The 20,313-nt window shown below is 39.2% G+C and overlaps 1 protein-coding gene across 1 annotated transcript in view; it reads right to left on the minus strand.

Moving 5' to 3' along the window:
* Cth (Cystathionine gamma-lyase) overlaps positions 1-18,979 on the minus strand; it is a 30,830-nt gene extending 11,851 nt beyond the window's left edge. Inside the window, exons 1-3 of the mRNA XM_083112239.1 lie at positions 18,885-18,979; positions 11,195-11,356; positions 5,763-5,844 (exon numbers count right to left, since the gene is read on the minus strand). Of these exons, the coding sequence (XP_082968365.1) occupies positions 5,763-5,844; positions 11,195-11,356; positions 18,885-18,902 (262 nt within the window). The 5' untranslated portion in view covers positions 18,903-18,979. The remainder of the gene's footprint in view (positions 1-5,762; positions 5,845-11,194; positions 11,357-18,884) is intronic.
* Positions 18,980-20,313: the final 1,334 nt, after the last annotated feature.

Here is a 20,313-nt window from a genome sequence, read left to right on the forward strand (position 1 = left end):
TATGCTTAAATGTGCAAGAGGTCTGGTGTGTAAGTGTTGTGTACTCAATTGCAGAGGCACTTATGATGAAAAAGGTAAGAGTAACGTTCACATTTCTTCAAGATGTCGTTGAAAATGAGACATGTTTAGGGCAATTCCATGCCATTCGGCCCCTACGAAAAGATACAAGTTAAGTAACAAAGGTTTTATACTCATAAATAAATAAGAGTAATAGTTCATGATGAAAACATTTCATGTGTCCGGAATAGGAATGCAATATACTCTTAAATGTGTTCATGTTTTATCTCTTGTCAACATTTTTTTAAAATTTACCCTGAATTACAAACGTTGGTTGACGTTAAGATACGTTGTTGCTTATGATTGCAAATTAATTTCAAGATTTAGTCAACGTTTAAAATATACGTTCGTGTCTACAAGCAGTTTGTTAGTGTAACTTTTATGCAAGCATTCGATAACATATTCATATTATTTGCACAAACTTTCAGTTTCGAAATATGCTTAATGAAAGAAAGCTATACGACAGGGCACAGTTGATAGATGTGTACATTTACATTCTTATTTTAGCTCGCTTTATGCTTCTTTAGGCTAATCGGAGGCTAATGGAAGATATGTTGTGCATTCAAATACGAGGGTGCGATGTGTAACAAGAACTTCGATGAAATATTCGTGTGTAAAATTATGTAAGAATATATTACTTATGTTTCAAACACAAATGTTTTCACACAGAAAGCATTTTGTTACCTAGCTATGTTAATATGAACTACAAATGTATTAAATTTAATAAAACTGTTTCATATGAACTGCTTTTTATTTTTTGTATTTGTGAAGCTTCGATGTTCGTAACTTTGATTATTAAATCAGTGATAATGTTTATTGTTTCATAATTTTTTTAACATTCTTCACGATTTTATTAACAGAGTAAAGACAGTGTGAAGAAATATTCCAAATGTTTATTTCCCAAGTGAACGCTAAGATCGAAATATTAATCTGCTTTTTCTTTTCAATGAAAATGTTGGAAACTCTAGTTATTGTCACAGATCTTACTAACTACAATGAAAAGATTCAATTTGTTTATTATCGTTCAATAAGTCAAATTACAATGTGACAAATGATTTACGTTTAGTCTTTATACGCAGAAATGTAACATTGCCCTTGTACCAATAACTTTCGTAAGTTTTTGTATTGAGATTGTATATCTACACAGAATGTCTGCATTATCTGGTTGATTAATTTGGTAAAGTTATAGACAATTTAATTCATTAGGTAACTTGGAAAGTTTGCGGTCAACCTAACATGCGGGGTTTTGATTTAATCAATTGATTTTTACATACAACAGTTCATACAAAAGGGGTTACGAGTTTTACTGTAGCTGACAAATATTCCCAATAATATTTTTCAAATATATACAATGTTTAAATTTTTCCGCCAGGAAGTTTCTAACGGTTTTCAACCCGTTCTTTGTGCTATGCTAGGATTTTTTTGTGGTGGCCATAGTGACTTCCTGAATGAAAATTTTGGTATAAATATTCAATATTCTACTTTTCTCTTCTAACTATATTCGTCCGGAAGGTAGATGTCAAAATTTAACTTCATAAAAGAAATAAATATAGCTTAATTCTCTATGATAAAAATAAGACAAGGGGTTTACAGCGTTAAGACGATCGCCTCCAGATGATGACGTCTTGACTGAGCGCTGTGGCCTGAACCTCAAGATGGTCTTGCCTGGTTACGCTACCCACCTACAGTGTTGCCAATCAGCAACAATTACAACCGACGAAATCAACCGCATACGTACAACGCTCGAAATGTCAACTGAGCAGCTTAGAAGAAGTGTGGCAACCCTGGAGGGCCAGGGGTGTGGAGGAGGCAGGGGGAAGCTCTGACCTTGACTGGACTGTTTTCCTGGCGAGAGCTATATAGTCTCCCTGAAAACGTGGCGGTAACGTAGTCGCCTTGTATTAAGGGGTCCCAGGTTTGATACCCGATGAAGGCACATAGTGGGTGGATCCCACTTTAAACTGTAGATCCAGTCCCGATTAACATATCTGTGCATAAGGACGACTTAAAATAAAAATTAAAGAACTCACTATTACTAAACAGGTTGCTACAAAACAAAACTATGTTCTAATTGATTTGAATGTACCAGGGTGCGAAATAATTGAAAACTGGTGGCGGGAGAAAGTTCTTAATCCACAACCCCTCCCCCACAAACATATGTGTAAATTATACGATATACATATTTGTAATGTTATTAAAAGTAAAAATAAATTACTCAATTAAAAATATATTATTATTATTATTATTATTAATTACATAAAGGAAATTAATTTGTTACTTTTATACATATCAGATATTGTAAAGCAGCTAACTAATTCCTTTACTAACCGGTTAAAGATGTTAATAAATTATGAAATACGTAGTTCAAGTGGTTTATGTTAATATAAATCAATTAGATTTCATAGTTATATTTTCTTGCATTCTTGTTTTACTTTTATTGTGCATATTGATGTAGATTTGTTAATGACCTCTTGAGAGAGAAAGCATTCAATACTCATAACTACACTAATTTGTGTGCGTTTTCGATATTATTCTTAATAAAGTATATTTGAAATTAAAAGGAATTGCTTATCTTTTGTTTGTTATAACAAAAAGTCTCCCCCATTTTTTTGGGTCTTTTTGACAAATTTTCATCGGCTTCTTGCTTGAAATATAGTTATTGAAAATATAGTTGTTATTTTGGTTCTACCTGCGCACGCTTACTCCACATATTCTTGTTCGTTTTAGCTGCACTTCTTAGAACAGATATCACATCTGCAAAATCCTTCTCAGAGCTCAAATGACGCAAACCCGTCTTAAGAGCCCTGGACTTTGGAACTCTCAGCACCATCTTGTCTTTTACAAATGAAATAACATAAAGTTTGGTTTCTATGGTTTTTTTTTGAGGCCAAGATTGTTGGTGGGGGAAATCCCCTCTGTCCCCCCAGGATTTCGCACCCTGATGTAAACTAAATATTAAGTGTCAATTTCATTGTCAGTAAATCTCTGTTTTGTACATTGAAATTCATCATAATGTTAGCATTTCATTTTAAAACAAACAGATGATCAAAATGTATATTTTTATGTAACTATTTCAGGGGAAAATATAGGTTCGTTATTGCATGGATAATTCAAATGTATATACCTTGCCCCGGGAGTCTGTGGTCCAAGCGAACGAAAACAAGTCCTCTGTGCAAGTAATGACTCGAGGTAGTTCGACCAATGAACGCGTGAGAGGGAAAATGATTGCAATGAGGGGGAAACGCGGCAGGCACCAGTCCTTTGCAGCAGTACCACTGCTTTTCTCCGCGCACTCGCTATCTTCCCTTCTCTACCGCTATGCACGGCCTTGCTGCACAGACTCTTGGGACAGACTTTAGCTTGTGTATTTAGAAGACAAAAAAATGCTGGAAAGCATTACAGAGTGTAGTAATAAAATGCAAATATTTTCAGATTGTGGGGAAAAAATACAAAGAGAATTGTAGAAGTGCTTCCAAGTTCTAAATTAAGCCCCTATCACACGGAACTGGATTTCTAGTAGGAATGCCCTAGTTGGCGCTGAACAAACTTTCTAGGTAGGAATCATGGCCGCCTGGCTGACTGCTTGACTGGTTTGGAGGAATAGGACATGTTCTAATTGCTACTTGCTTTCCTCGACTGGATTCTGTGGAACAGCCAATCAGAGCAAAGTTTCGCCATGTGAAGATAATCTGTGAGTGTGCAAAGGAGCGCTTTTGTCTGTGTTTCCGAGTGTTACTCCAGCAATGTATAAAGTATACAGCATGAAAGGCGCGTTGAGTTACACCATCTATGCTGAGTGCACGGTGTGTACATTTGAAACAACTAAAATATTCTTCCATACGTGTACAGTAAACGTTGTAAAGTATGTATTTAAGCAGTGCACTTGTTTTGTACCTAATAACGTTTTATACGAAACGTTATTCCTCTCGGTTGAATGGTTATCGGGTTTTAAAAATGTGAAGTGATACATTGTTAATGTTTACATCTCAAGCGGCCGCCATTGCAACTTCCCTCGTATGGGAACAAAAGTCTATCGACAAGTACGCTGATGAGTATCGTGTGAGGCGAAAACTAGCAAATTGGTAGCCAATCCAGCGCCAACTAGGGCATACATACTGGCTATCCAGTTCCGTGTGATGCGGGCTTTACTGACATTTTTATTCAAGAACCTTTTCAACACTGCCTCAATACTTTGCTCTCGTTTATTTATTACATAATTATGACAAAATGTTTACTACACCAATGGGAGGAGTTTTGACTCGTAAAATCATCCCTTTAGACAATCACTGGCGTACGCAGGAGTTTTTTTTCAGGAGGGGCTGGAATTGTAAAGGTGGATAGTACAAAGCTTCGTTCCGGATCCCACTTTAAACTGTAGGTCCAGTCCCGGTTAGCCTTTCTGTGCATAAAGTAGGCTTAACACAACACAAACACAAAGCTTCGTTTTATGAGGGTGGCATACACAATAAAATAGTTGGTAAATATGAAGCTCTTCACTCTATTAAAACTGTACTCAAGACAAAAATTGCAATCGGGGGCTCTTTAATGGAGGGTTCCATTTACAACTTTTATTTCTTTAAGGTGAGGAGGGACAATTTCCCCTAGGTCTTTCTCGCTGGGGCAGCTGCCGATCACTGTTGCCAACTTCGCTCTTTTGGAGCCAGATCTGGCTCTTTCGTGCACTCGTTTGACTTGTGGACTGTGGCACCCGCCTTCTGCTCCTGATGCCACCACTGGCTCCAGCCCATAAAGACCAACCTTTGCCATGAGTGTACATTTTGCACGTGACGTGATATTCATATATAGGCTGCGTCACCCACCCCCTCTTTCCTCCCCAGGTATTTTCATATATAGCGCTGTAGCTAAGGTGAAGATGACAATATTATTATCCGGGAATCCTTTATTTTCGATTTCATATGAACATCATTGGATTATTGAGATGGGTGATGCCGCCAAATCTAGGCGGTGAAAACTGAGAATAAATTGCCATCACTTTAAAGTTAACGGTAATAGAAGCGCCCCCACCCCTCTGACACCTAAAATTACCCTAGGAGGCACTTTATGAAGCCTTCGTTAATCTAGCTCCTTGAAAGTCATATTTAGCTCTATTAATGGTGAAATGTAGCTCTTTTATGCACATTAGGTTTGGCAACACTGCCAGGATGTCCGTATGAGGCAAAGAGAAATTCATTAGGTTTATGGGACAATTATTTTATTCGTTCTCTCAGGAATATCAAACACCCAATGTCGTAGAAAAGTACATGGACGGAAAAGGACACGTTGAACTTTGTCATAGTAGAAGGAAAAGTCGAACTCGCATTTAATTAGCCGTAATTTGAAGTTAATTTTTCATAAGAAATACATGGAATTCTGTAAATACTTATTAATCATATTTTTCAAACATCGTGTCTAGCTTACTAATCAACTTGAAAAACAGTTTCCACTTGCAACATGGAGAGAAATACATACTCTCTTGCATACTAAACCCTTTTTTAAATAGCAGTGCCCAATCCGACGATATTGAAATAAATGCACAACTAGTGCGTAATTGTCCCTCCTCGCCTTAACTGAATTCCATTTAAAAATCTTGATTTTCTCAAAATTTCTGGAGCGGTTGGAGCTCCATTAGCCCCCTTCTACGTACGCCAGTGGGCATGAGGGTTTCAGAAGGAAAGGTGAATTTAAATACTTGTCTCTTCTCTTACCATACTTTGCCCCTTCCAAAGCTGCTATTTTACCATCGACGGCATCTCTTGTGGGGTTCCCATAGCGACCATACTCATATCCCTAAAATAGAAACAAAACAGAGTTTATAGAATGATCTAATGTAAGTGCCACCACAATTTTAATAACAATATGAATATCCTAATACGAATCAACACAGGTTATCTGAATATCTTGGAACTGTTTGTCATATTTAGTGAGCTTACACAAGAGTTTGTAGAAAATTATTAGTGATATTTTAGTGGGAAATAACTCAGGCTGGAAACATTGAAGTTTTAAAATTTTATTTACCGTATATCAGATTTCATATACTGATGTTCTGGCGATAGAAAATTCGTATACCCTGTACCAGCTAACTGTAGACCAGGTGAACGAGAACAAGTCTGCGCAAGAAGTGACGCGAGACGGCTCCACCAATGAACAGTGAGAGAAACGGGATTGTGTAATGGGTGACGGGAGTTACCCGATTTCTCTGCTTTGCTCTGTCAGCGTTGCAAACTTTTGAAACCGATAATACCGTACGCACATGGCAAACGGACCGTATCTTTATATCCAGGTCCGTACGATTGGTTTAAGAATTTCTTAGGAAAATATTAAAGATAAAACAGCAAGTGTAAATTTTGACAAGCCGTACATTTAGCTTACGAACTAAGGTCTGGACCGTACGTCCGTACATGCCATGACATTTCTGTACATGTACAGTAATAACCATACGGTTGGCAACGCTGCGCTTTCATCATTCGATTTCCCTCCTCCTCCTCTGCCGCTATGTGCGGCCCTGCTCTACAGTTAGCCGGGACAGGGTATATAACCTTCTGTTAATCCGTTCCAAAGAACGGATTGTGGTGTAACTGGGCACTAATTATTAATAAGTTATTAACTCTTAATAAAAATTATAATTAACGCAAATTATTGTGACTGAAACAAAAACTATCACTGTGCGAATTAAGCTTTATGCTTTTGGGGAGGGAGGGGGAGGGGCTTGCGCACTCAGTGGTGTATTTGTGATCCCATTTCGGGAGATAGGCTTTCTCGGGGTTTGTAAATATGTATATTTTACCAGTTAGTAAACAAAACTATTGTTTTGATTCTAACCTATGCCACTAAATCTTATGATAACATTTATACGTAATTTAGATACACATAGGCTCTGTCCGAAAGGTATGTACCATGTACGAACTTGAAGCATGTTTTTGGCGGAAGTGACGTCACCTAGTACAGTTCGAAAGCGCCAAGAACAGGAAGACGCAAGTGCATAACTCGCAGTGCAGATGGAAGCTGACTCGGTCACGTGATTTCCACACTCGTTGTTCGTTTGTTTAAAATCGCGGAGATAGAAAGCCAGCAAGACAAGTTAAATATACGTTATGGGTCAGCAAGTTGTTGGTTAAAGTGCTTCTAATGTGTGGAAATGTAAGTGTACGAACATTTGAAAATGCAACGTGATTTCTATGGTGAAAGACAAGTGTTTAAAATGTGGGGAAAACAACGAGTACTCAGTTTTATCTACTGATCGTATTTGGCGTTGCAGTCGAAGTGCAATTCGAAAGACTTTCACTATTCACTTCCAGTCCACGACTTCAAGACCGCATTCTAAGACCATACTCGGAAGATGCTCGCTTCAAGTACGGTCTTGAACCTTTGGGACACGGCCTTAGTATGTTTACATTCTAAGAAAGCCCAAACAAGGCCTAATATGGATGCTATTCACCGGATGTTTACATTTCTGTGCTTCCTTGGCGCTGGTGGGGACTGCACTTCCGGTTTTGAAAATAATAACATTGAATTCAATGGTGTAAAGGCAGTGTCTTCGGAAAAGGCGACAATATTTGTGTGGATTTTGGTTTCAACATGAGATAGGGATCAAACAATTGTTCTCGGGTATCTACGCATCGTATTCAGACAGACCCGATATTGAAAGATCAGTGGATTTAGGTAGTAAAGCGAAAAGATTGAACACAAACACGAAGGACTAGGCTCTGCAGTCGGCACTTCATCAAATCAAATGAAAATATTTTACGTGTTTCGAAAATTATAATTGTCTAACGGACATGTGTTGACTACATTTTAAAAATGGAACTATTTATAATCATATTATAACGCATTTGCCTTTTGGATGTTGAAAGGCGCTCTTTCCATGGGCGTCGGTAGGTCAGTCGACCCTTCCCCTCCTCCCTCTAGAAATTGGGATCCTTCATGTCAAGTTGCAGAAAAGCAGGAAGTTCGTTATTTTTATTGTTAATAACAGAAATAAATGTAACTTGGTTAGTATTCGAACAGAGTAGAATCAATGTAAAATATGCATTAGATCGAAAAAATGAGTGAAAACTACAGGAACCAGGATATTTTTTCATATTCTACCATTTAATTCAAAGAATAAATGGTTCCACAGTTTTCAGAATTCGAGAAATTATAATTTTAGACGAGGTCACACAATATACACTTTGTGAGTATTTTCTCTAACTTCTGAAGTCCTTTCTTGAACGACACTTGCAAAAGTTAATAACAAGATACAATAACTGTGCATTTCAGTATAGTAACTATGAAATGTAAAAGTATTACTGTTGTTATCGAAGTATTTCAATATTTATAATTAATGTAAGCTTCATTTCAACCTGGAGAAGTCTTTTCAAAAACGAAGCTGATGGTAGATCAACATTGCCTTGGAAAATATTAGTATTATTCCTTATATCTGCATCCAAACAATCCGGGAAATTTCCAATCTTTTCTAGGACCTTTGTCTCTCTCCATCACTCAAAAATTTCAAGTGATCCATTTTGTTTCCGATCTTTTATAAGATAATGAGCTCTGTGCCGATCTGTATTCCACTTGTTTACATTGGAAAATTCGCCAAACCGGAAGTTCTTTCCCCGCCATCAACAATCGAATTGTCTCATCGATCATTTTTTGTTTACTCAGGAATAACCTCCATACACAAAAAAAGCTATCGAACTAGTAACAGCGAAAAATTCACCAAATTTCTATTGCCAAGTTGAAACACAATGTCCACCTAAACATGGTGTACGTACTTCTTTAATCCATACTTTTCGGCAGGGAGACCTTTGGTGACTGGACCATAATGGAAACGGATGTTCTTTCAACTGTGTTTGTTACATAGTTAAGAAATAGTACATTATATACTTTCAATTCTATTTTCATAAAGAAACCTGGCAGAAATAAAATTTATTTTATTTTGCTGGGGATAATTTTTTTGTGGTGAGGAAATCCCCCGCCTCCCCCACGTTAATTCTCACACCGGAAACTACACAGGAAATGTATAATTTTAGGCTGACAATTATTTTCAAGGAGAATATCACCCCCTCAATCTTCCCTCCGGACACCCTTTAACTAACTAACTAATTCTCTAGCCTTCTTAAACCAGAAGGTTCATGGCTGCAGCAACACAGGCCTCTCAGCTGTCCCTATCCTGAGCAAGATCTATAAATCTTTTCCATCACTGCCGATTTCCTTTAGGTCCATCTCAACGTTGTCCCCCCATTTTCCTCTTGGCCTTCCTACAGGTCTCTTACCATCAGGTTTCGCAACAGGAATCCTGTAAACTCCTCTTTCCTCTCCCATTCGTGCCACATGGCCTGCCCACCTAAGTCTTCTTGATTTAATTATTCTAATAATATCTGGGCATGAATACAAATTATGTACAGGGTGGCGCACGATATGATCCACCATTTGTTTTTTATTTTTTTCAGATCTTAGATGAGGAATGACGTCATGTGTGCCAACAGTAGTTGCAGTAGTCATTGGAAATATCGTGTGATGAAAACTGAAGCGTAGTGCATCCACCTGTCCCCAGGGGGCTAGAGTATACAACATGGCGGACAAAGGAAGACTTACGACGGAACAGCGATCAGCAACTGTGCTATTTAACGCCGAAACAAAGAGCATTGTGGGGACTCAGAGGAGCTTTCGTGCACATTTCCAAACTCGGTGGTCTCCCTCGAGTAAAACGGTACACAAACTACATGAAAAGTTTCTAGTGGGAGGAACAGTACTGGAATCAAAGCGTGATCGTCGTAAACCTGTGCGTTCGCCTGAGAATATTGAAGTCGTCCGCGTCGCTGTGCAGAGAAGTCCTGGCAAATCGACCAGAAAAGCAGCAACACAACTTCTGATATCAAGACGTTCTGTTCAAAGGATTCTTAAAAGTGATCTCCGTACAAGATTACCGTGGTGTAAAAACTCACAAGTGAACAGAAACAGAAGAGATTGACCTTCGCTAATTGGGCCGAGGGTAACAATGCAACACTGTACAACGTGTGGTTTTCTGACGAGGCGCACTTCCATTTGGATGGTGTGGTTAACAAACAAAATGTGCGCTTTTGGCCAGCTGAGAATCCACGAGTGCTTCATGAAGAAGTTAGCCATGCACCGAAGGTTACGGTCTGGGCCGCTATCTCCAGTCACGGTCTGATCGGACCCTTGTTCTTTGAGGAGACAGTAAATAGTGAACGTTACTTGATCATGCTCAGCAATAGTTTTATTCCACAGCTTCTTGCCACAGCTTTACCGTTCAATACGCAGTGGTTTAAGCAAGACGGTGCAAAGCCACACACAGCAAATATTGTGCTGGAATTTTTGCACGACGTTTTCAATCTTCGTGTAATTTCAAACAGATTTCCTGATCGTTTCGCTGGTGGACAATACTGGCCCGCAAATAGCCCAGATCTCAACCCCTGTGATTATTTTCTTTGTTTTTTTTTTGAAGGACAAGATTTTCGGAAAAAAAACCTCAAGATTTAATGGAACTGCGAAGACTCATTGTTCAGGCTTGCAGTGAAATTACGGAACCCATGTGCCGTAGGGTAATTGGAAATATTAGTGTTGGCTTGACTGAGGTTAAAAGACAAAACGGTGGCCATATTGAACATGTATTGCAGTAGTACGTTTTTCCAAAGTGTAACCTTTGTGTCATTTATGTTTCATTGAGATATTATTTATAATATAGTTTTTATTCAACAAAAAAATGGTGGAACATTTCGTGCGCCACCCTGTAGTTCTAAATTATGTAACCTTCTCCACTCACCTGTCTCCTCATCCCTTTTAGGTCCAAATATTTTCCTAAATATCTTATTTTCAAATACTCTCAATTTATGTTCCTCTTTCAATGTAAGGGACCAAGTTTCACACCCATATAATACTACAGGCAAAATTACGGTTTTGTATATTTTAACTTTTAGTTTCTTAGATATTAAAGGAGAAGATTAAAGTTTATGAAGAGAAAAGTAACCTGCATTTCCTGAATTAAGCCTACTTTTTATTTCCTCTTTAATATCGTTTTCGTTTGTTAACATTACTCCTAAGTGTTTGAATTTGGAAACTGGTTCAAACGAGTTGTTATCAATAATTAGACACCTTTTTCCATACCCATTTGACATCCTATTTGCAATACACTCACCTTATTTTCGCCGACTTTGAGTGAGCCAGGACCCGCCATTTTGAACATGCTTGAAGTGACGATCGACGTTCCCAAGGTACCATATTTACAAGGGTTGCATTCGTCCCCGGCGTGGGTGGCCAGGGTTTCATACCCATACTCAGTACAGCTTTTATTCGCGTTCTGTTGAAAAAGAGAATCAACTATAACATACTATACTGCAGGAGGCCTTAGAAAGAGCGTTTCGCGGGCTAACAGCAGACGTCGCTCGCACACTGTTGCCGATGCTCTCGTATAGTCTGCTCCTCAGCCGAACAAACAGGCCGAGGTAGCAAGAGACAGAGGTCACTCACCCTTCCAGAAGGGTGTAGCGAGCTAGCTGTGGCAACCGGGCTCGCTCATTCGCGGACCTGATTGGTTCTCGCAGACACACCCCCATATTGTCGTCTGCTGCAAGCCCGCGAAGCGATCTTTCTAAGGCCTCATGGAGTATAATCCTAATCTTCTCATGCTCTCCTGTTATACAACTAAAATTGAAGAAGGTCCTGCCCGATGACGTGTATTGGTAGTTGTCCTGTAATCGGGAGGCCTCGGGTTCGATTCCCGGTGGAGCAACATTGAACAGTGCTTCGAATCTTGCTTAAAATTGTTGGTCAAATCCCAATCAGTTTATTTACATTGCTATGATTCTATAAACCAATCAATAATACCATATATGCTGTATTTTTACTGATATCGTAAGTTTTTCTTGTAATATTTTGTTTCAGAATGTGATATCAAAAATATTAGTTTTTTTAAGTGTGGCAACAGTGGGTCTATTTGAATTTTCACTAGAAATGATACATGTTTAATTTTCAAAAAATTGTATGCCTTTACTTCAATGGAAATGAAATTAATATTATTATTACCAGTGCTTTTTTTTCTCGCGGTACCTTTTTAGAGGTGAGAATAAAACTAAGAACTTTTTATTTTTAATAAATAAATATTTGTTATTGCGAATAACTATAGTGGAACCACAAGCAAAAAAAAAAAAACCTGCGCAGACCCGGGACTCCTGCGCACCCTACTCCCGCTTGGAGGGAAAGGGCAGAGTGCAGGATACTTCCTTATAGCCCGAGCTGACAGGTAGAAGGAAAAGGTGTGCCGAGACTTTTGGTGGAAAGTTCTTTTCCTTGTGGTCGCTCTATACATGAATGCGCCGTCATTTGTTAACATGCCACATATTTTTAGTAGTTCTTATGATGAACATAATAACAAGTCAAGTTGAAGAGTAACGGAACCTTTCTTCCCAGAAAAAAAAACACTGGTTCTTACTATAAATAATCAATATTTAGAACTGAAGGAACTGATTATATTAGGACATTTAACTCAAATATGCATAATTTTGAAATCTCCTTTATAGATAAAAAACTAAACATTATTAAACTACTATCATTAGAGGAGAAGGTCTACGGGCGAAAGTTTAACCCTTAGTTCGCTGCCGTAACACATATGTTACAAAAAAAGTATGTTACTTGTAGCCGCTGTAACATATATATTACAAACAGCTTTAGATACAATTATCGAGGATTTGCCACACTTATATTTGTATATTGAGGTTGAAACACTGACAGTTCGTTCGGGAACATGTTTTGCAATCGTGTTTTCCAAATCCCCCCTCCTTTCTCGGAATATGTCACGTGTTTGGGCTCACCCAAACACGTGTTCGTCACTTGACAGACACAATAAATGCTTGGTATTTACGATGCTGTTTTCCTCCAAGCTTCCAACGCTGTGATTTAGTACTGATAAGGCACAATTTCTTCATTGTGTTTAGACCTGGTGATCCAGCTGAAGTAGGGGGGTAGGGCAAGGAGAGAGGGGATTGGATGAGGTTTGGCGGTGTCAGCTTTCTGTCGCCTCTATGTTAGAAATGCAATGAAGCTTGACGATAGCCAGAGGCCAGAAGCATGAGTCTAAAGCGTGCGTCTATCCAGAAGTATAGACAAAACAAACGATTGCAAAGGCTCCCTTCCCTCCTCTGTTAGGACTAACAAAGGCCTCACCATAAACAGTTCGTATCATATAACAGCTCATCGATTTCCCTAACGCACAATCGTTTCCTTCCGGACATATCTCCACAAAGAGCCGAGTCAACAGGGAAGAAATAGATTCACAGTAGCTACACAAGATGCAAGTGCGAACGAAAAAAAGCAAAAGTTCGGGTTTTCTCCCCAAAGTAGCTGGAGAAGAGGGGGCAAACTAAACATTTTTATGATTTTTTCATTGAAATTCGGGGGATGCAGCCCCCGCCCGTAACCCCCCGCCCCCCTCCACGGTTGGGGCATCCAAATTTTACATGGTTGCATGCACTGATGTTCTGACTGCAAAACAAAAGTTATCCGAAGTAGATTGGTCCCATAGTGTCAGTTATAAAAATTTTATGAATAATATGCAAATTGGCTAAAATTCGCTAGAGTCTTACGTTTTGCCTTATTATTCAAATTGTATTGCACCCACGAACATGAATCAAGTTTCATTCTGTTGCGGAAGGTCCATTCTTTGAAAAAAAAAGCAAACGTTCCGGTTTTCTCCCCAAAGTAGCTGGAGAAGAGGGGGCAAACTCCACATTTTCATGCTTTTTTCATTGAAATTGGGGGGATACAGCCCCCGCCCGTAACCTCCCCCCCGCGGTTGGGGCATCCAAATTTTACATGGTTGCGTTGTGACAGTCAGATTTACCGTCATTATTATTATTATCATTATTATTCATGTATGTAGCGGTAAAAAGACGTGTTGATTCAAAGTGTTGAGTGTTTTAATTTGTAAGATTACATATTTGATTTTTGCCAAGCCGACGGGAGGAACGAGACGTTCGCGTGTGTTAAGGGTGAGCACCTGAAGGGTCACGCTATGCGTCTAAAGCTTAGGAAATTCGACCGTAATAACAAACATTTAAATATCTCGGTTCCCAACCGTCAGATTCATGTGAAACTTATACCAGCGCAGCGGCATGTGTGCAAGGACGGATGTGTGGAGTTTCGTCACGATCAAGCGACAATTACGGACGCCAGATCAAATCGGTTCTAATTGATCAGTTTGTGGACAGCGATTGCAATTGAGCTATGGGCGACAGCCAGGCGGAAGCTTAATCCGCACAAGTAAACTTCGGACACGGTCCGTCCTAGTTTGGAGACAATAGAGCGTGGTGGAATAACCTCTCCGGAAGCGTCACTCCAACGTGCGCCTAGCGTCCTTTTTCAAAATCCAAATAAAACGAAGGACATGGTTTGTCGATACACAGTCTTACCGCAATCCTTGTAGCGAGAGCAGCTCCGTGCTACCTCTCCATATACAGTTTTGCCGCGATTCTTGGAACGAGAGCACCTTCGTGCTACCTTTCGTGTACAGTGGACTTTGTTGTGTTGTGCGAACACCAGTGTGTGTGATAGGCAGTAAGTCTACACGAGTGCGCCTACCTCAACCGCTGGGGGAAGTTGAAGCGAAACCGTGTTTCCGTGATTACCTTACGCCATTTATAATTTTTGGGAAACGAGGAACACCGGAAACTAAGGCGGGCTAGAGGAAGAAGAGAGATGAGGGCGTTACGTCGATTCGCCCGATGTCAGACGAAACTACGCCGATGATGCCTACCCGCCACGGAGAGTGAGAGAGAAAGATGAGCCACGCCGACGATGCCTACCCGCCACGGAGAAAGAGAGAGGGACGACGAGCCACGCCGACGACGCCTACCAGCCGCGACAGAGAGATGTAGAGAGAGATGTTGACGCCCCGACGACGCCGACGACGCCTACAACGACCGCTCAGATGCGACGTCCGAACCGCGCCATACCACGGAGATCCACCGATCCCGAGAGGAAGAGGAGCCGGGGAACTAGGTGTTTGAACCCTTTTTGCATCTTCATCGTCGCGACCAAGGAAACCTTTCGCGTGGATACTATGTGTTTTCAATCGCCCATAAAGACGCCAGGATGCACCCCGGAAGCTGAGAGATGGTAAAGTATTCATCTGTGTGAACCTTAACACGTGACGGCCCGATTGATTTAGAGAACGCCCTTGAAATTCGTCGACATTTTGAAAACGCCCACTCAACTCGAACTTCATACCAAACTCCCGTCGCGCTTGTCATTTGTAATCTATTCGTCTCAGGTCAATTTTTCTTATTCCTTGTGATATTTTTTTATGATCTTAAATTCATTGTTGTTTGTGCTCCTTTGTATTTGTTTAAAGTGCGTACTATTAGAGTAAAGCGCCGCCCGCTTAATTGCATATTCTACTTGAGGTTTGTTCATTTTTATGTGTCAGCGCTGTGTCGCTGCTAGCTATGTCAGGTCGCATATGTGATTATTTGTTAAAGTATTTACCTGGTAATATGAATTGCTCGTCGCGGCGAAGTGTTTAAGTCCCGCCTGCTAGAGAGTATATGTTTGCGCCACTCAACGGAGGTTACTTGTTATGTTTGGAACCACGTGAGGTCCTGTAAAAGGAAAACGTCCGCCCACGTGAATGTAATTGCCGTTGAGACGCCTTTGTTTATACTGGTCAAGTAATGTATTGTCACCGCGCCGACTAGTTTCCTTTTTAAAAAACAAAAGGTGAACTTAAGTAAGGGCTGGCTAGGATTTAAGTAGCACTGGAGGAAAATCACAAATGACCTGATTAGACAAAAAGTAAGATAAAATTAATTGAGAATGCAATAATTAGGGCTTGTCGTCATAAAACCTGTACATGTCATGTATAATTTCTTGTGTCGATGACCCCATGAGGATTGAATCTGAGAGAGAATGTGAGAGTGCAAGTGTGGGGACCTGTAATAATTCCATTTTTGTTGGTTATGAATAGAATATACTTTTTATTTTCATGTTAATTTTGGGCTATATCATTTTCGTATGCATGTCGCTACCCGTGATTTTCAAGTATGCAGCTAGCCGCTTCCCGGCTACAGGTAAAGAGGTGGTAATTTGAAAGTACATATGTCTTTGTTTTTATTCGATATGGCTTATTACTATGCACTGTTGGTCACCGGTTCCTACACACGAACTTAACCTGGACCGTAACGCTATTTCGCTTGTCCGAGGGAGATTTTGCCGCCTCTATCTAGGTAGTGGTAGCATTTGTTTTCCCGGGCAAGGGAGGGTGTTTCATTCTCTCTCACAGCATGCACTGATGTTCTAGCTGCAAAACAAAAGTTATCCGAAGTAGATTAGTCCCATAGTGTCAGTTATAAAAATTTTATGAATAATATGCAAATTGGCTAAAATTCGCTAGATTTTTACGTTTTGCCTTATTATTCAAATTGTATTGCACCCACGAACATGAATCAAGTTTCATTCTGTTGCGGAAGGTCCATTCTTTGAAAAAAAAAAAAAAGCAAAAGTTCCGGTTTTCTCCCCAAAGTAGCTGGAGAAGAGGGGGCAAACTCCACATTTTCATGCTTTTTTCATTGAAATTCGGGGGATACAGCCCCCGCCCGTAACTTCCCCCCACGGTTGGGGCATCCAAATTTTACATGGTTGCATGCACCGATGTATTGTCTGCAAAACAAGATTTATCCGAAGTAGATTGGTCCCATAGTGCCAGAGTTATTACGATTTTTCTCCATTATGTATACGAATTCAAATTTCCCGCTCAAAGCCTCGGCGACACTGGGCTTATTTTCGTCAGACCGCGCGGCGTACTAAGGGTTAAATATGGGTTTTGGTGTTATCAGCGCTGCCGGGTGCTGCAGCCTGGCAGAGGCTATTGGAACTGGTTATCTGTCAAGGACAAAGATTGCGGCGCCAATTCTCAAGAGAAAGTGGTGGTTAGTTTCGGCCTTGGACGCTGTTATAGAATTGCGACCTCCGAAAACTTTTTGCAGGTATGTTTTAACTCAGTGTTTTCTGAATTCTCATCTGCTTTGTATAGGTTATGATATTAGCGGTACATAAAACAAATGTGGGCTTTTATAATGCCATGATTTGTTTGTGAAATATGTACCACAGAGAGTGAAAATAAATTGAAGAAGAAAAATAGCGTGATGGTCTAAATATGGGCTATGACATGAGGTCTAATGTTGAGATCACATTTTCAACAAATATTTGGATGTTTTTCTTAATTTCGATTTTTCCCATTCCGCGTGATTTTCAAAACAACAGATTATTCATAAATATGAATTTTATAATGTTTTAGCGATAAATGACTGTTTTTTTAAATTTTATTTGCTTTTTGTGATATTGCCACTAGTAGCCCATATTTAGACCACAATTTTGAAATACATCATTTTACAATTTTTTGGAAATTGTTTTTTTTTTTAAAAAAATGGAGACCTTCTATACTTTAGCATGCTATTACATTTAAGTATATATTTCATAGATATGCATTTTAAAGGCAGGTGCTTGATATATTAATTTTTCCCTCCGAAAATGACAAAATAAAAGGGGGCCAATATTTAGACTTTTCCTCTATCATCATTAGGGCTAGGAAGTTGATGAAAAATCATATTTCCTTCTGAGACTTTAAAACAATGCTAAACCGGATATCAGTCCGTTTCCCTTCAGTTAGAACAAGAAAGCATTGTTTGGGTTTTGATTTTTTTTAAAAAAAAATTCGGCCTTTTTTGCTTTTAGGTCATTTTTCAGTATAGAATTTTGACGTTTTTGTTGCATTTTCTTTATTTTTGAGGTTTACTTTTCTACTACACTGTTTAAATGCATTTGCTGGCAAAACTTACATATTTAAATTTACTGGCATAGTCTTTTAGGCAAGTTTGCCTTTGGTCGAAAATATGGTCAATGCAAAACACAATATTATTTATAACTGAAATGTGAAATGTAAAATGTGAAAATAATTAATTGTGGTAAATTAATTTTTCTTCAACCAAACTTAAAATACTTTGTGTGGAGCCGACTCTTACGTTCCCTTGCTGGCCAGTATTATCGCTTTTGTATGTACTAGTTTCAAAGTAAAATTTGTCACATTAAAAAAAATATATATATGCTTAGGCTATATGTATAATCTGATGTACGGCAAACAGAACTGTATTTTCAGATGCTGACCACTTACTGTATCGTGTGAGGCCCACTCTGAAACGAGGTGATTGACATATACAGAAAAATAGGGGTTTGCGGGATCCCGAAAAGTCGGGACCGGGATCGGAAAAAAAATCCCGACTCTTCGGGGTCCCGACCAGTTGGGAAAAACCGAATAAAAGGTCGTTAATTCTCGATGTTTTCTGCACTGTAAGTGTCTTGAACTTATCGGAAATTGTTAGATTTTATTCCTGAAATGCAAAAACAATCACTTAAGGTTAAAATGACTTACATAATTATAGATTTCCATAGCTTCGGCAAATTTCGAACATTTCCCGTCCCGATCCCGTCCCGACCAAAAAAATTCTATCCCGCACACCAGTAAATGGGTTTATCAAATTATTCAACTACTCTTGTAATCTATAGGGGGGTCTGATTTTAATAGCAAAAATTATTTTAGGTCATTTTTTAAAACAATTTTTGGATCATTTTTAAATAATTGTAATCTATAGGTCATTTTTTCACTTTCCTTTTTATGTCCTCAACTTCCGAACCCATCATCTAACTTTCTTGTTATCAACCGTTAAAACTGCACTATAATAGGCCTGTAGCATCTAATACTTTTTTTCTGAATGAAATTTGACCTGGTAGGAGGCACTTTTACGGCCAATTATAGCATTAAGACAAAAAATACCACTTACTACTAAAACTTGAGCCATTCTAACCCCAATGAACAACAGCGATTGGCATACAAGCACAGACGCAGAGGAACTGGATAGAGAAACTTAGTTCTGGCCCGAGTTTTTAAATTTACACAACCATGATAGATATTCTTATCTAAGATCAACAACAAAGGTTAAGTTAAATTTTAACCTTGAAATGTTGCCGATTTAATTTATGCAGACAGTGATAACGTCACAATTATAGCCGGAATTATTTTTTGTTACAGATGTAGCAACAAGGGGTGTCGAAACGAAATTTCCACCATACCAAGTACTGTGTTGACGTGTGTGTACAGAAACGACTTGGAAGTATTCAAGGAATATATAACACAGTGGCTCCAGTCAGGGGCGATTCCTCCATGTTGGAAGTGAGGAACTTCCTACAGTTCATTTATACTTCCTACCAGTTCTCTACTTTTAGGAGTTTAATAATAATGCGCGTTATAAAATTATGAGCTCAATGTACGTACACTTGACTAAGTTAGCTACTGTCAAGAGTTGACTGCTGTCATTCGCTCCAGCTGCAGCCCAAAGACGATTTACACACAGGCTTTGATAAAAAAAAGGGACAGGGGAAGGTTGCGATGAAGCATCGAGGGTATCCTTAGTCAGTGATGCCAACCCGAGCAAAATGGTACTAAACCTAGCACAGTTTGATCTTTGTTGGCACCTAGCATTAGCACCCTGCTTTTGGCATAATGGTAAATATAGCATAATCTGCAAATGTGAGTCTCTGGGAGAGGGAAATCAAATTCAAAGAAATATGTTTTCAGGAAATAGATGTAAAATTAGGTCCAAATCTTATTTTCACTTCACCAGCGGAAATGTTTCAAATAAAAGGGAGTATGCCTACTCAGCGACAAGCTTTTTGCAACTATGCCTCGATCCATCCTCTATCTTTTCTCTATATTGCCAGATTTTGTTCGTGAGAAAATTTTATGGCAGGAAAATGGTTGAAGGTTGTGGTGGTAAACAAATAATTATCTAAAAACGTTTCAAGTTTCTTGCTGAACCCATTTCGTTTGTTGAGCCATCGTACACAATTTTTCAAACATTCCTCGGATTACCATAACTTCTTCCTACGCCCCCAAAAAGCCACGAGTCGCCACTGACTCCAGTTGGTTATGTTATTGTGCCTTTCGAACGCATGTCCGTGTAGCGACTGAAATCACGCCGCTTGCCGGCGATGTCGGATATGTGTAATCCCTCAACTGAAGCACATAGATTTACTGCAAATAATGCGTGAAATAGTGTCATACCTTTGTCACAGGAGATGTTGCGAATGTTTGCCTTATACTGCCACCCACATCCCACACATTATCCATACCTCTTAAAAAGTTCACTTAAAAATCGTTCTCTGACACTTCTGCAGGAGTTTGTTTTCATATAAGAATCGCGCACAAACTTT

The sequence above is a fragment of the Lepisma saccharinum genome, chromosome 26 (assembly GCF_977018435.1).
Source record: "Lepisma saccharinum chromosome 26, izLepSacc3.1, whole genome shotgun sequence".
Taxonomy (NCBI): Eukaryota; Metazoa; Arthropoda; class Insecta; order Zygentoma; family Lepismatidae; genus Lepisma; species Lepisma saccharinum.